Genomic DNA, 15,594 nt, shown 5'->3' with positions numbered 1-15,594 from the left:
GGGAGGACATCAACCAAACATCCATCTCCATCATGACCCAGTTAGCTGGACTTGGATAATCACTTAGCGGGGAGGACGCTGACACCTCCACGAACACACTCGCACTCCGCGGCGCTTGTAGACGGGCCATAACTGATGACGTGGGTCAGGAAGGTTCCGTCACCTTTTGAAGGGTCAAAAGCTTCCTTCGTGACAGAAGAATGGCTGTCAGTCTACACGGGAGAGCGTTCATTCAGGCCCGAGCCACCGAGCTCAGCGCTGCTCCTGGTTCCCACAACGCTGTCGGTCAGCGTGTATGGATCCATGGATACTGAGTCGAGAGAACAACTCCATCCCCTTCAGTCGAGAGTCCTCTTGTCGATTGAATCTGTGCTCCTGCCGTTACTGGGCTTCTGTGCATTTATGAACATGAAGCTAAAAATATCATAAACATACAAAACAAGAAGCCAAACACATCAGTGAGAAATAAGAATTGTCAGTTACTTTAAATTAGTTGGAGTATTTTTTTATTCTATTTCGTTTCTTTTGTTCAGGAGCAAAAACAAATGTAAAGAGCCTCCATTTTTCTGAAACTGGGCTCTGCAGCTTTGCAGACAAACAAACTTAATTTGCATGGCAACTCTCAGAAGGAGCAGTTACAAGCAAAGAAAGAGGATATTAAAAAAAAAAAAGAAACAATATGACAAGACAAAATACCAAGCACCAAATTTAAGCAACACAATTACATTTTTAGGAAAAGCCACAAAAAACCCAACCAGAAACGATCCTGCTAGCTTCTTTGGCTTAAACGAGTGTTGAACATTTGCATGTCAGCCTGGTGTCAGGACTGCTGTCCATGCAGCGGCTCCACCACCGTGCAGGGAGAACACACTGAACACCACCAGTCGGTACTGATGGTGAGACTTTGGGGGTTTTGGGTTCATTTGACCCTGTTTTCTTTCCCCTCAGGCGACCTGCTGCATCGCTGCTGCAGGACGGAACAAAGGTGCTGCACTGTCAGATTAACTAGAACTTTTATGGTGTTGATTTTTTGGGCTTAACAAGGTCTTTTACTGCCCGGCGTGTGAGGGGATCGTGTTTCAGAGAGCTGCAGCTCGCCAGGGTTCAGTGTTTTTCACTTGAACTTGTGACCTTCCAGACAGGAGACGTTGTTCCAGGCTGCCCTGTGAACCACAACACAACATTGCTACTGTTGTTTGAGCTTCAAATCTGCAAATTAGAACAGAGCTGCAAATTAGAAACTTTTCCACAAAGTCATTTTCTCCGTGCAGTAATTATCCAAAGACCGTTTCTCTTTGTTCATGACAGTGTTGATTACACCCAGATATATCGGCCCTCTGGCCATGGAGCGCAGCCAACCGCATAAACATGCAAATCAGGTTCATTCCCTGGTCAAAATCCATCAATGGTTAAAAAGGTGTCAGTGCAATTTAAAGATTATAAATATAAAAAGAGCTGCGAATGATCCAAATATGAGATCACAGCCACAACACAGCCCATCATCTGGATGCCTCACACTATTATAGATGTTCTGTCATAGAACCCATCAGTTCCTTCTGTTTTCACCGTGATGATGGTGGCAGTCGTCTTTAGCCGCTTGGAACGACCTGCTTTTAAAACGCAAACACTTCAAGCTTCTTTTTTATTTCTGAGTAAAAAGACACAAAACATATTGAGCTTGTGTGAAACGCGAACATCATCTGAGGAACTGAACTGAAAACCCTTCCACTTGGAGCTGAGGGAACCGGCTGTTCAGCAACGCTCTACGAGTTCCGGGTTTTAGGCCTGGTTCCTAAGTCACTTTGTCATCGGATTGTGACTCTACGACACACACATCAAACACACAACTACAGTCACGGTGTGCCCATGGTTGTGTACACACAGAAACAACCGCTCACTGCTGGGGAGGTGTCTAGTTCTTCCACGGTTCCTCTCAAAAAAAGACTGAGGTGCTAGAGCAAACAAAAACACACACACACACACACATACACACACACACACACACACACACACACACACACACACACACACACACACTGAAAGTTTCTGTTTAACTGCTGTTTCCTTCCATCAAAAACACCCTGAAAAACACACAAACTTTGTATTTATGTCAACTCTGGCAAGCCACTGAGCTCCAAGCACAACCGAGTTGGGACAGGCAGGAGAATTCCCAACTGTTGTGGAAAAGCGGCACCTGAGGTAGGTCATCACACCATGGGGGAGGGGGGGCATATACAGAGGCGTTTTTATTTACATATGTAAAAGACACCATCTGGAGTACTGTAAACCTCCAACGTCCCAACGAGCCACACTTGGCTGAGCTCCAGAGTCCCAACAGTCAGGCCCAGGGTTGGAGCTCATCGGTTGGAGGGGAGCGACATGGTTTGTATTCAAAGAGGGAGGCGGAGGTCGAAGTTCTCCTGTGGTTCCTCCTCCGGCAGTTTGGGAAGCAGCTGCCAAAGCTTCTCTCCAGAGCGTGCGAGCTCATCCCGAGCCAACTGACTCGTCTCCAGAAAGCCGGACACTAACGGACAACTGGAGGATTTCCACATCCCGGTGGAGGATCTGATGTTGCCGCCATGGCTCTCTGACCCAAAAACACAGATTACTGTGGTTCAAGAGCGATCCTGGCTTCTCTGGTTCAGGCAAGAACGTGGACTGAACGAGGGATGAGTCCGCGCCAGCCATTCCTCCACTCCTCGCTGTGATGAGGAAACCGGAGGGGATATTGAAGAAACTTTTTCTCTCCTGGATTCTGGATCAGTTACCCACAAACACCACTTCCAGCGCAGCCGTTTTGCCTCCACAATAAAAGCAGCCATGCTTTGTTACTCTTATGGTTTTGTCAGAACTGATTCGAGAGTATTAGTCTGAAAAACTCAGCGTGAGCAACAGAAGCGCTTGACCCCTGGTCTAACACACACACACACGTGGCTTTTAACCCGCCTGACATGACCACCACCAACAATCCTTTGTATCCCCCGGCCAGGAGATCACCTCCTTGCTCACTTACATTCCGCAGTTGACACTGCATATCTTTTTACTAACATTCCCATGATGCAATACCTTGCAGTAGTTGTTGTTAGCTGTGAATAAACTCTTTACATAAAATAGTAACTGACGGTTTTATACTGCTGTTCCCTGCTGCCATGTGTTTTAAGATGAGTTCTAAAAATAGAATTGTCTGGGCGAGGAATCCGTCCTCCCTCATACGATTACTGGAGCTGGGGAACATTACTGGTGCCTCCCTGGTATGAATGAATAATCAGCTTATGTAGAGCCATGAGTGCGTCCTCCTGTGTTCACAGTCTATTCTCAGAGTTTACAGAGGGAGAGGTGACAATGTTGTATTCATTTCCTCGCAGGAATGTGTGTCGCAACCAAACTTTCCATGACAGTGGCGGAGCAGATCTCTCCAGCTGTCCCGGATCAAGACTCCTGGCTCAATAGAAGCTGCTCTGGAAACAACTGTTGTTATTTGAAGATTGTAAGCCTGAACACGGCGCTGCCTGGCAGGTCACACTCATGGTTTTATGCAGTGTGGGAGTGCCTTGTTTTGGAAGGTGCTCAGTGAAACGCTGTCCACGTAGAACTGCAACTAATCTGCCAGGCAGCTTTTCCTGGCAGGCTCTTTTGGATCTGCGCTGCTTAAAAGTTTATCACCCTGACACACTGAGAGACAAACAAGCAACTGGCCAGACCTCGGCTCCAGCAGGCCGTGGCATTGTTAACATTCGCAGCACAATGCTTCCCTTATCCATCCTCTTTTTTCTTCTTCTCTACTTTCGTTGTAATCTCTAAAGTGGTTGAAACCAGTTGGAGAAAAGACTTCAAGGACGAGGGCATTCTGAGCAGATTCAAGGGATAAAGAGAGGAGAGGGGCTCGTACGAAGGGGCACAGATGGAATTCATCACTTGTTCTCTCTGTACCGACCAGGCTGCCTCCTGCTCTGACCTACAGAGTGCAAAACCAGCTTGAGGACAGTAACTGTAGGGGTAGGGTTGTTGCACTGAGGCAACATCCAACCCATCACAGGAGAAATAAAAGCAATTAGGATATTATTTCAGTGACTGGAGCCTTATTTTTAAGATCTGATAGTTGCTAATGAAAGTCTTCAAGCTCATTTTTCTCCGTTCATTGGTCAGATGTTTCAGGGGCCAGGACACAACAGCAGGAAGCTGCAGGAAGAAGCGCGGCACGGGTGCATATTCGTACCAAGTTTCTGCATAAATGTTGTCCTTTTCTACACAACCTGCAACAGTTTATTTCTCCTAAATGCAAAGCTGGTTTCAGGAGCTGTTTAGCTGAGTCCTGCTGGGACAAACACGTTGTACTAGAGTTTGTCTGTAACTGGAGCGGAACCACTGCTACAACCGGTCCAAGTCCAGTTCTTCTAATGAGCGAGATCGCTGAGTTCACACCTGCCCGAAAAAAAAAACCTCACAGGAACAATTCCAGTAACAAGTCCTTGGTTGCTCAGGTAACAGCACTTAGACACAGAGTGTTGTTTCGTGCCTTATGCAGTACACAGGAAGTTAGCAAGTCAGGGATGAAGTGTGTTTGTAATCCATCAGGAAGTGGTCATCTACTGGTTCCTCCACCAACAGGAAGTGGTCATTTCCTGGTTCCTCCCCCAGCAGCCAATGGGATCGCTCCATGTGACTGTGGGTGATTGAATCAGTAAATCAGCTCTGGTGAACAACAGTTGATGATCTTCCAGGTTCAGTTCCTCAGGATCATCTTAACTAATGAACCTCTCTAATGATGCTGGCAGCCTGAATGCTATACTTAGCAGTGCTAAGCTAATGTTAGCCTATGAAGGAACTACACCAGGGTCACATGACTTCCAGGTCACCACCACTAAGCTTCAGATTTCTTGTGTTTCCCCTGAGGACCTTCAATGACCTCCACCACCTCTGTAGGCTCCTTCAGACTCTTGTTAGCAACCCAGGTTTTTAAGCCTCTCCACCACGCCAACATCCACCAGTCTGGTGTTCATTCATTCTTGTATCTTACTTCATAGAACAAAACTCTAAATATCTTCAGCTCACGTAAACCAAATTTTATTTCAGGCATTTAACCAACGACCCTCTGACTCAGACACGAGAGAACTGGACGTTCAACACTGATCACTTGTTTACCGGTTTTACAACCCATTCCTCTATCATCATCTGGACCTTCTTTAGTATTCTGGCATCACAACGGGGGATCGATAAGAAACAATAATTAAAATCGGAACCGATAAATCTCTGATGACATCCAACCCCCCACACAGACCTCACGCCCATTTGTCTCTATCCTGGACTTCAGTCAGCAAACTGCAAAACCTGTTGCCAAATGGAAAATTTTGTCCTTTATAAAACAGTCAAAGACTCCAGTGAGAGCAGGAACGACATCAAAGGAAGTAAATATCACGTCAAGAGGATGAAGTAAACCCGGCGCAACATTCTGTTGTCAAGGCTAGAACACAACACTGTGAGTCCAGCAGCCGTCGGCAAACCACATCAATCACACAGAAGCTCGGTATCTCGTTGCTCTGCAGTGAATCTAATAAAGCTGTGCTATTTAAGTGGATTAAGTGCTCTATTGTGCGGCTCAGGCTGACTACTGTCTGTGCAGACAAAAGCCCTAAAGCCCAATTTGGGCAGAGTTCAGCTGCCCCCCCCCCCCGTTCTCACCCGATGGAAGAACTGTGTCACCCTTGAGATCATTAATTGTTCCCTGGAGAGCCCCAGACAGGTGGCTGAAACACGGTGGTGAACTAACTAACTAAGTGAAGTTTGGCTGCTTTTAATATGAAACCAGCAGCAGCTTGTACTCATCCTCCAATCAGCAGCACAGGAAGGAAAATATTCATCACATCATCAAGTCCAGTCGGGGTTAAGGAATCGGGGTCACGGGGTCAAAGCTGACACAACAGCGAGCAGCAGGATGGGAACCAGCAAGCAAAGGAAGCCCGTTTGTTTTGTAAAGAACAGAAAGAAAGCATGGTTTACTTTCACAGTGAAAAGGCAGAGGAGGTGTTAATGAACTTTTTTTGCTCTCTTCTCCTCTCCCTCCCCTCCTGAGATCTCACTTCAACGACAGCAGCCCCCCCCCCCCCACCACCACCTCCCCTTGCAGCACACTGGCTTCAATGACCAGCGAGAGTGTTGGAGTGGAGACGAGAGGGTGGAAAACATGCTGAAAGTGCCTGTCTGAGTGGCTTAATGATGCAATCCACCAGAATCCAACACCAAACCCCCCCCCCCCCCCCCAAATCTCCCTCCCGCCTGCTCCAGCGATGACATCACCTCCCTGAGAAGAAGCAACATGGCAGAGCGGCGCTGCATGTAGTCATTAGAAGGTTTTTCCGACAGCAGTTACATTACGTCAAGCTGTCAGGCCAGGAACAGACGGGTCTGTTTCATGTAGGTTAGATTCTCTCGCCGGAGGCTGGAGGGAGAAGAGCCCACGTGGACGCAGCAAACACCCCAACAGCTCACAGCAAACATGCACCTACACATGAACGTACATGACACCAAACAGGAACCGTGGAATCTACCACAGACTCTGAATGAATGACGGCTTTAAGTCAGTGAGTTCTCCATGGAGCCGTTTCCACAAGCTGCTGCCATTTGTTCGGCCTTTTGTCACGGTTTATAAAAACTTAGCACTTGAAACAGAAACACTTAATTGGCTATATTTCAATAGTAACGTAATTAAGAATCTGAGTAAGACACAGTCATGAATAAGAAAGCAGAATATGGCGCCGGTGGGAGTCAGCAGTCATGGGAGTAAGACATGTGGGGTGTTCTGACCGTGGCCACGGCATCAGAGCGTGTGCAGACATGTTTAGATGGTAATAACTCCGAACCCCCCACCAGAGTTTCTGCAGCATTCTGCAACACGTATGTTGTCCAACTGCTTCACCACGCTGGTCCAGAGGATATTAACATCGGTGAACATCAGCTGGCAGCACAATCACCCATCATCAAAATATCCAAGCAGGCTGCATCACTGATTCCTAGCAAGAGAACACTCCAAATGTGTTTCAGGTCACATGACTGCAGGAAGGGGACGTGGACATCAGCTGAGTAATGTGGGCGTGTCTTCAGTCAGCAATCGGGAACACTAACAGAATAAGACACTCACACACCTTAAAGAGACAGTTTGGTTATTTTGATGTGGGGTCGTATGAGACACGAACACAGCCGGGGTCATACAGCTGCATCTCTGCGTAGGAATACGGACGTTGTGCGGTTAAAGAATGTAGCACCTGTTATAAAGGTCTGCCTGACGGGGTGCAGGGCAACAGCAACGATCAAAGCGTAACTGGAGGGAAAAGGGACGGCTCGACTTTAGATGGTGAACTTGTTAGCGGCTACAGGACGTGTTGGTGCTGGTGCTGGTACCACAGCAGCACCTTCCTCCTCTTCCCGCTGGTGCATCGCTCCGATTCCAAATGACCAGCTGACATCAAAATAACCAAACTATCCCTTTAATTGAAACTGTGTCTTATACTGCAAGCGCAGCCGTGTTTCCCACAGGTCAGGAGGTCCCAGCTGTCGTGTGGCAGGCCAAGCTTGCCAAGTTATGTCACTTTTTGAAATGTGTTTTAATATAAAAAAGGCATCATAAGTGGAGCACAAACTGTCAGGATGCTTATAAAAGGAAACATGCTTTCAAAACGTTTCACACTGGTTTACTATGCTCTTTTCAAAAGGCAAAGTCAAATAAAATGTCAGCTTTGTCTCGCCATAACAGCGAGGCAATGACAATTGAGTGTCTTGATTCCAAAAAGAAAAGAAACATCGATTTTTGATTTCATGAAGCCGGGCGGAGCGTCCAGTCAGAGCTCATGTCTGGAAACACTGTCCTTTCTCTGCAGAAAACAGAACCAGCTGCCAACGGCATCAAGAAGCTGGCCGGAGATTCAAGTAAACACTCAAAGCCACAAAGCAACTCATGCAATTGCAACACAATCTGGGAATTGTAAAGAAAGTTGATGAGTTGTCAATCTTGGAGAGAACTTATTTTTATGATTCACGCTTGTTTGCTGCAGCCAATTAGGTGATGGAGGGGCTCAAGCTGGAGAAGGTGCCGTAAGCTAGAGCTCAGAAATGTGACATTGATCAGGCTGACAGGAGGCCCGGCTAATGAAAATGCTGATTGGGGGGCTTCTGATTGCTTTAATGCAGATGGAGCAGCAGAAGCACATTACAGTGAGCCGCCGGGCGGGTCTAAACCGCCTGAGCAAGCACAAACGCCATCTCCATTCAGATCAGGAGAGGAGGAGGATCAACACTGAGGGCTCAAGCAGTTAAGACAATCATTCCGCACAGGAAGTCTCGACAAAGATCTTTCACTGTGTAATCACGACTGCGGGATCTGAGAATTTTCACTAGATAATAAGCATCCACAATCATCATGGATGAAAGACACAAAATAAAAACCTTTAATGGATAAACGAAGTGAGAATCTAAGTACAAACACACTGAAATATTGAGATATGAGCAGTGGGGGATGACTGGCAGGCCTCCCCCCTCCCTCCAGCCCTCCAGTCAGTCCACATGTTTGTCATCAGCTGTCAATGTCTCTCCCAGCTGGGTGGCTTCTCGCAGGAGGCAGCCGCATAAATATTCATCTGCCCTCGCTCTGTCAGCCGTGCAGCACAACAAATCCGAGGGCTGGAAATGTCAGCGGGTTGAATGTGCGTTTGTTTCAGTCTGCTAGAGGTTGTCAGTCCCCGGCAGAGGGAGAACAGGCCGCTGCCCAGCCAGGGAACACACGGCAGAGCTGACGAGATCTCAGAATGAAATCATCCTAACGAACAGTTTCATCTTAGAGGAGCCGTCAGTTAGAGGTCAACGTCCTACCCTGTCTCCAGATGTTGGTCCACAGGGGCGGGACTAGGTGGCTCGATAGAGAAGATGTGTTTGTAATTATGCACCCACGCAGTGGTATTTGTTTTAGTGCCCAGTGGTGGAGCAATACGGCAGTGCTGCATGGACACCGGGGTTGTGGATGTCATTTTATTGTGGTGCAGCACACGTGTTGACTGGTCCTGGTTTTAAAGGTGTCTTTAAGCAGCAGACGTACCTGCTTTGCTCTCACTTACAGGAGGAGGTTACTGGAGGATTCCACCAGAGGGCAGCACACACAAGACTTCCAGATGTGGATTATTGTAAAAAACCCAAAGACGAAAGAAGATTGCAAACATGGAGATGCTTGAGGAGCTTTTGCTAATTCCGAGTTAACGGCGGAAAACATGTCAGCGGTCACAGACGGTGTAAATGGACGCAGCACTCCATGCTTCTCCCGCATTCTTCCACCGCGCTCAGATGCTAACAGCCTCATTCTAGTCTGCATTCCATAATCCTATAGTTACTGATCTCCGGGAGTAAATTAGACTCAGGGGTACCTGTGGCCCAAACAGATGTGACATCGCTCCGTCTATCACAGTACTGGCAGCTGGAGTGTTGGCGGCGCCGCACCACACATCAACGCGGCGACTCGCTCCGTTCACCAGGCCGTCATCGAGGCTGACACTAAATAGCCAAAGATATGTGGACACCGAACATTACACACATGCAATTGTTGAACATCTTGTTCCAGAAACCACAGACGTTGATGTGCTGCTGTTTCAGCCGCTGCTACTTTCATTCTTTCCACTTGATGCTGGCAGCTGGATTTGCTCCCGTTCAGCCACAACCAGGCTCATCACTGGTGTGGCCGGTAGCTCGTCACCCGAAGGTGCTGGATGAGGTGGAGATCAGCAGCTCGGCGCACTGCAGTCAAGTTCTTCCACACCAAACCATGTGTTTACGGTTCTGGTTTGGACCGGGACCCGCCAAACACAAACTGATCCCACAAATTTGGAAGAACCCTCATCAAAAGATGAGAAACTCTCTTTCATTGGAGCAAACCGAGGTTCACATTTGTACAACAGCGAGTTTTGGTTTCACGTTGCAATTTTTTCCAGTGCACCAGAGAAGTTGACATACTACAAATACTACGCATTCTCATCCCCTCTCTGACTAATACTCCAAAATTATCCACTCAGTTTGAGGGCCTGTGCCCAACAAAGCTGTTCTTTCCAGCTGAAAACACCAGGAGCGTTTGGTTGCTATGATACGGAACGTCCGCGCAAGTAAGAATGTTGGCACAAGGTGTTTCGCCCATCTTTGCTCCCGATGAAGTAGAGAATAATGACGGCGAGCCCCCAGTTCATAATAGTCCTCATAACTGGTCTGACGGTGAAGCCAAAGGTTGAAGTATAGTAATTTCAAATGTGGTATTCCCTTGATTTATTACAAGTCCATTTCCAGTCTGGCCTGGAGGCTCGAGGACCCTGGACAGCAGGGTTGAAGAGGACGAGGCCTACAGCAGAACTGCGTGTCCAGCGTGTTGTAGGACAAAGACATTGAGGGAAACTACAGGCAGCTGCTGCTCGGTACAGAAAATATTCTCTCTCTCTCGAGCTTCTCTCCTCTTTGCTGAGTGAGTTTTATGACCTGTGTTAATATCATCATCATCATCACCATCATCATCATCATCGCCATCATCATCACAGGCTGGTGTCACCTCACTGCTCACCTCAGACTCATGCTGACACGACCTGCGTGAGCAACTAAGACACAATTTCAGCAGCCATTCCTGCAGCAGGAGTCGAGTGAGGACACCGCGGCCTGAGTGACAGCACGTCCCCGAGTCTTGATTCACTCCTCTCATACAAGGAGCAAACAAAGAGAGCAAATGTGAATTTACGGCCCCGCTGGGCGACGGAGCTCTGTGCCACTAAAGAAGAACAGACTTCACTCTGTCCCCACAGGTCATAATCTCCCAGGAAGGAGGAGAGAAAATAACATCTCTATGGCAACTGCCGCTCTTAAGGTGAGATGTTACAATGCAGGACGAGAAGGCTGCAGGACGTGTTCTGACACTGATGCCTGGTTTCTCCAGGCACAAGAAAAAGCTCTGGATGTTTTTAGTCACATCAGCTGGACGAAGCAGCAGGATGTGGACCTGCGCACCTTAAATATCTGGTCGATACGGTCCTGTTGACATTCATCCACTGCTGCACTGCTTCTTCCTGATCAAACTGAGTTAGAACTTTGTGCTGAAAATAGAAAGAATAATTCTTGATGTCTGATGTGTTGTCACCGATGTATCACAAGGGCGAGTTTATTTAGAGCTTAAAAAAAAAATGAATTTAAAACCTATCTAATAGCTCATAGAGCCAATTCAACACCAGCCGTACAGCTGTACGTTGGTCGCACCGTCCCGCGAGTCTCAGCCACAAAACCCTGGAAGAAGATCATGTTTTGGGTTTATATGAGCAATAATTTGCTGAAAAAGGGGGGCCAACACAAACCCGTCACCGCCACTCCGACTCCCCGTCAACAGAGCCACGCAAATATCGTCAAAACAGCAACGGTCTCACCATGACAGCTGCTTACCGATCAATCCATCCATCGCTTCCTCCACCTCCATATACGGGTTCTCTTTTTTTTTTAAATTGACATTGTGTGACTTCCTGCTTTCCTGTAGCCGTAGTTCATTTGGCCTCAAGAGGGCATCAGTCGTTTACGCAAGATTATAGGTGTTTTTCACCCCTGCTAGTTCTTCCAGGGAGGCTGGGCCACCAGAGGGTTCTCAAATGTTTGGGATGTAATTCCGAGATATTTATGTTTTTAATTTACGTACCAAACTGCTGCAAATGCTCTGGAATGACAGAAAGTTAACGAGGACAAAAGACAGCGAGTCAGTTGTTGAGCCCATGACTCGTACCAGATTCAGCGAAATGTCAGCGGTTGAATTCATTAGACGGAGCTGCAGGAGGTTTGGTGAGTTTGGCCTTTTATTAACAGTCACAGATCTCTGTCCCTCAGAGGCTTGAGAGGGAGCTAATGACACAAGACGTCTTTGTTGGAAGAGTCCATAAAAAAATAATCAGGACTTTCTGAAGAGGCACAATGAAGGAGACATTCATCTGAAAGGAAATAGCAGTATTTACTCTCTTTGGGGGACTGCCTTGAGTTTTAGCCTGGTTATCCCACTGCTGCACTGGCTGCTAACGAGCTAATGCTAATTAAGTGAGTTGGTCAGTGCACGATAGAGTGTCCTAGATCCTCATTTCATAATAAAACACTGAAATCAGCGAAGAAAAAAAAATATCAAGAGTTGGATCTTAACTGCTTGAAAATGAAGCTCAGATGAAAAAAAAATCTGAAGTCAAGAGGGATTTTTGTGACAATTCCCAAGAGCTGGAAGCCCTCTGAACCGCGACGACCTCAGTTTGGTGAGATGCATTCTGGGAAGCGACTGCACAGATCCAGGCGGCTGCTCCAGCTCGCCTTCACATTTCCAGCTATTCATAGAATAAATCACAGCTTCTGAGGCCCAGGACCGGCACGATAAATCACATATGGACACTGGAGTCCGGCTCTGCTGTAATTATTGGACCTGGAACGGAGGAGCGAGGTGACGTAGCGAAGGAGAGTAAAGATCACAGCTTATCAAGACCAGATGGGTCTGGAGGACTTCAGGCTCATGATGTCATCAACGATCGAAATACTGGGTTAGAAATGTCAAGAGGAACAGAGACGAAGATACGTGCGGCCGAGACATTGATCGCGTTACCACGTGCTGATCAATTAAATGTTCCCATGCAGTTTCTTCTTCTTTTATATCAAGAATATCGGTCAGATTTCTCCCAAACGTGTCAGTAAATCTGCGTTTGCTGCACGAAAGCAGAGTTTACCGCCTGGTGTGTGACGGCGCCCCCCCCCCCCCCCTCACCCTGCTCCCTCATGACAATCCAGTTTCAAAGCCAACAACCTGAAAGAAGCCATGCAGCATCTCATCAAGGACCCACCACTGAAGCCAGAACACCCTGCCTTGCTCGAGGGCTCCTGGTCCGGATGCGCGCGCACCTGGCAACGCCGTGCAGACACCTAACAATTGACGAGGGTCTGCCGCCGTTCCCCCTCCCACCGCGAAGGGGTTTTGTAGCAGGGATGGATGATGCGTGGAATTCAAAGAACTAGGTCAAAGTCTGCGGGATGCGGGGAAGCTTTGCATTTACAGCGTCAGCTAAGCATGTAAATAATGCAACGGGGCATCTGACCCCATTTCCCTCAGACGCGCTTGTTTACATTCAAGCTGCAATAAAGAAGAAAAATGGGAATGTGTGTCACCTTTTCCCCCCCCGCCCCCCCCCCCGCTTCTGAGAGCAGCAGCCAAAAGGTTTAATGCGACATGTGCATTTGCAGTCAGCTGTTGAAACCTCTTCCTCCAACAGAAACAGGGAAATCACTGCATCTGGAATATGACACCTGATACTCGCCAGGGCGAGAGTGCGTCTGCAGCAATGTGACACATCAATCTGAGGAGGAGGAGGAGGAAGAGGAGGAGGAGGAGGAGGAGGCTAATGAGAAAATCAATACCGACGCAGCATTTCAGCATTTTGCAAAAAGAAGCTGCAGTGTTGGGAAGGAAAACTGGAATATCATGGAAATCCACTCACAGTCTGTGTGTGTGTGTGTGTGTGTGTGTGTGTCACGTGAAGACTGCTGCCTTCTGGTCACAGCTGCACACTCAGTAATGGAAGCAGCATGCGAGCTTCGCTGAGCGGGATTTTCCAACATGACAAGGAGAAAAGCTCGGACAGCAGCCTCCAATGACAAACTCAAAATGGATCTCCACAGCTGGGTTCTCAAAGCGCGGTCTGGGGCCCCTGTGGATCCCCAACAGAACTTAGAGAAACTCACTGAAAACTGATCTGACTTTAAAACAGGTATTTTCAATCATGGTGAACACAGTGTGTCAGTCATTTTTAACTCAACAGCAAATTAGCCAAAATTAGTAAAGTAAGATTTGGTATTTAATGACCTTTAAATTTCATAAAAATGAAAAGGTTCAACAAGCTCAGCTTTCAAGGGATAGTTTGACTTGAAGCATAAATGTGTGTGTGTGAGAGGGAGAGAGAGAGAGACACTGAATGTGTGTGTGTGTGTGTGTGTGTGTGACTGAATGTGTGTCAGAGCTGATCATAAAAATCGTAAGGATTTTTTTTTTATTCTTTTCTGAGTGGCTGAAACCCCACAGGAGCAAAGATCAACAACATGAACAGGAACCATCGGTCCATCGGGTACCGGCCTCATGACTGAGTTCAACCGCCGTATCGATATCGGCGCACGATTTCATGATCGCGGCATCGCTGGCACCCTCTTGTAGGGATCAGCTGATATTGGTGAGGGTCGGACTGGTGGTGCCCGAGCAGATCCAGAGGGTTCCCAGCCCTCCAGGGGCCCCCCAGAGGATCCAGAGCTGCTCTGGTCCCATGACGCTCCCATGATATTCCCACTGGGTGATTCCATGCCCCCCACAGAGACTTGCAGGTAGTCTCACACTGTTTATCTGCTATGACGTCAAGTTATGGAGGAATCAATTAAAGGTTACTAATCAATTCACCATGACAACAGGACGATCCAGAGAGTTTCTGCATTTGGACAAAACAAGAAGCCAAGACTTCGCTCTGGAGAGCAGCAACACTCTCTGGTACTGGTGCGTGAACTGTGACGTGTACTCTCTTTTATGACGTAGCAGATTGAATATTGGGGACTGGTGTGTGTGTGCGCGCGCGCGTTCGTGCTGGAAACACAGGAAAGTGATAAACAGGTGATGTGGTGAATGTTTCTGCAGCTTCGGCTCGTGCTCGTGAGCAGTAGCGACTCCACATGTACCCTGGTCCTCATGGTAACTAACATCCGAGTGCAGTAATCAGATTACTTCACTGCCACACCATCAAAACATCCCTCGCCTCCAACTCACAGCCGGACCGACCAAAGCCCGCAGCCGCTTGTGTGTCCCCCGAATCTTGAACTTCCCCCGCGGCTGCAACTCTGAACCCGCCTGACCTCGCAGCCGAGGCGGGCCGGCGGCGACCCAAGACCCACGAGAAACAGCGGCAAAGCCGGCCAGAGCCGCCGAGCTCCGCGCTGAAATCCAAGTACTCACCCTCGGATAACTCCAACTCCAGCTCGGCCAGTTTAGCTCGGACCTCCGCGGGAATCGGCACCGGGTCCCGGTCCGCCATTCCTCTGTCAGCGACCGACTTCCGTCTGTTTTCAGTCTCTTTCCCCTCTTTTCTCTCCGGGCGTCTCCTCGAATCCCCCCCAAAAATCCAAAGTCAGTCAGAGTCTCTGCGTGTCGCTCTGTGTGCGGCAGCAGCGGCGCCGCTCGTCCCCGCCAACAAGCTAGGGGAAATGTGGCGCTGCTTCCGGTGTGTTGCATTTCAAAGTAAGAGCAAACGTGAGCGGCTGCCGCAACAAAAATAATAGAACTAAAACAGTAGTGTCAAATTAAACTCAATATTTTGTGACTTTGTTTCTTGAATACAGTTTTGCTGGTTTAATTTTGTTATATCTCTTTTGTTAATACATTTGGAGGGAAAATCAGCACTGTTCGCTAATGAATGCCTTAAATTGAATAAAAGTAACAGGCTGCATTCAAATATGTAAAAAAAAATACAGGAGAAAATGTTGGACAAGAAGCAGCTGATGCCAGTCTCAGCAAAATCGACAACAAAAATGAAGTTTTGAGTAAAG

The 15,594-nt window shown here is 47.8% G+C and overlaps 1 protein-coding gene across 7 annotated transcripts in view; it reads right to left on the bottom strand.

The window, feature by feature from the left end:
- Nucleotides 1-15,239, bottom strand: part of LOC147262055 (disco-interacting protein 2 homolog C-like) — a 135,081-nt gene extending 119,842 nt beyond the window's left edge. For all 7 annotated transcript variants that reach the window (XM_086204448.1, XM_086204450.1, XM_086204449.1 and 4 more), the window contains exon 1: nucleotides 15,005-15,239. In XM_086204448.1, coding sequence (XP_086060574.1) covers nucleotides 15,005-15,083 — 79 coding nt within the window. In that variant the 5' untranslated portion in view covers nucleotides 15,084-15,239. The remainder of the gene's footprint in view (nucleotides 1-15,004) is intronic.
- Nucleotides 15,240-15,594: the final 355 nt, after the last annotated feature.

This window comes from Aulostomus chinensis, chromosome 5, assembly GCF_037954235.1.
Source record: "Aulostomus chinensis isolate RoL2024-O1b breed Wild chromosome 5, RoL_Achi_v1.0, whole genome shotgun sequence".
In the NCBI taxonomy this organism is placed as follows: Eukaryota; Metazoa; Chordata; class Actinopteri; order Syngnathiformes; family Aulostomidae; genus Aulostomus; species Aulostomus chinensis.
The sequence above is the reverse complement of the archived record's forward strand: the minus strand, read 5'-3'. Positions and strand labels throughout refer to the sequence as shown.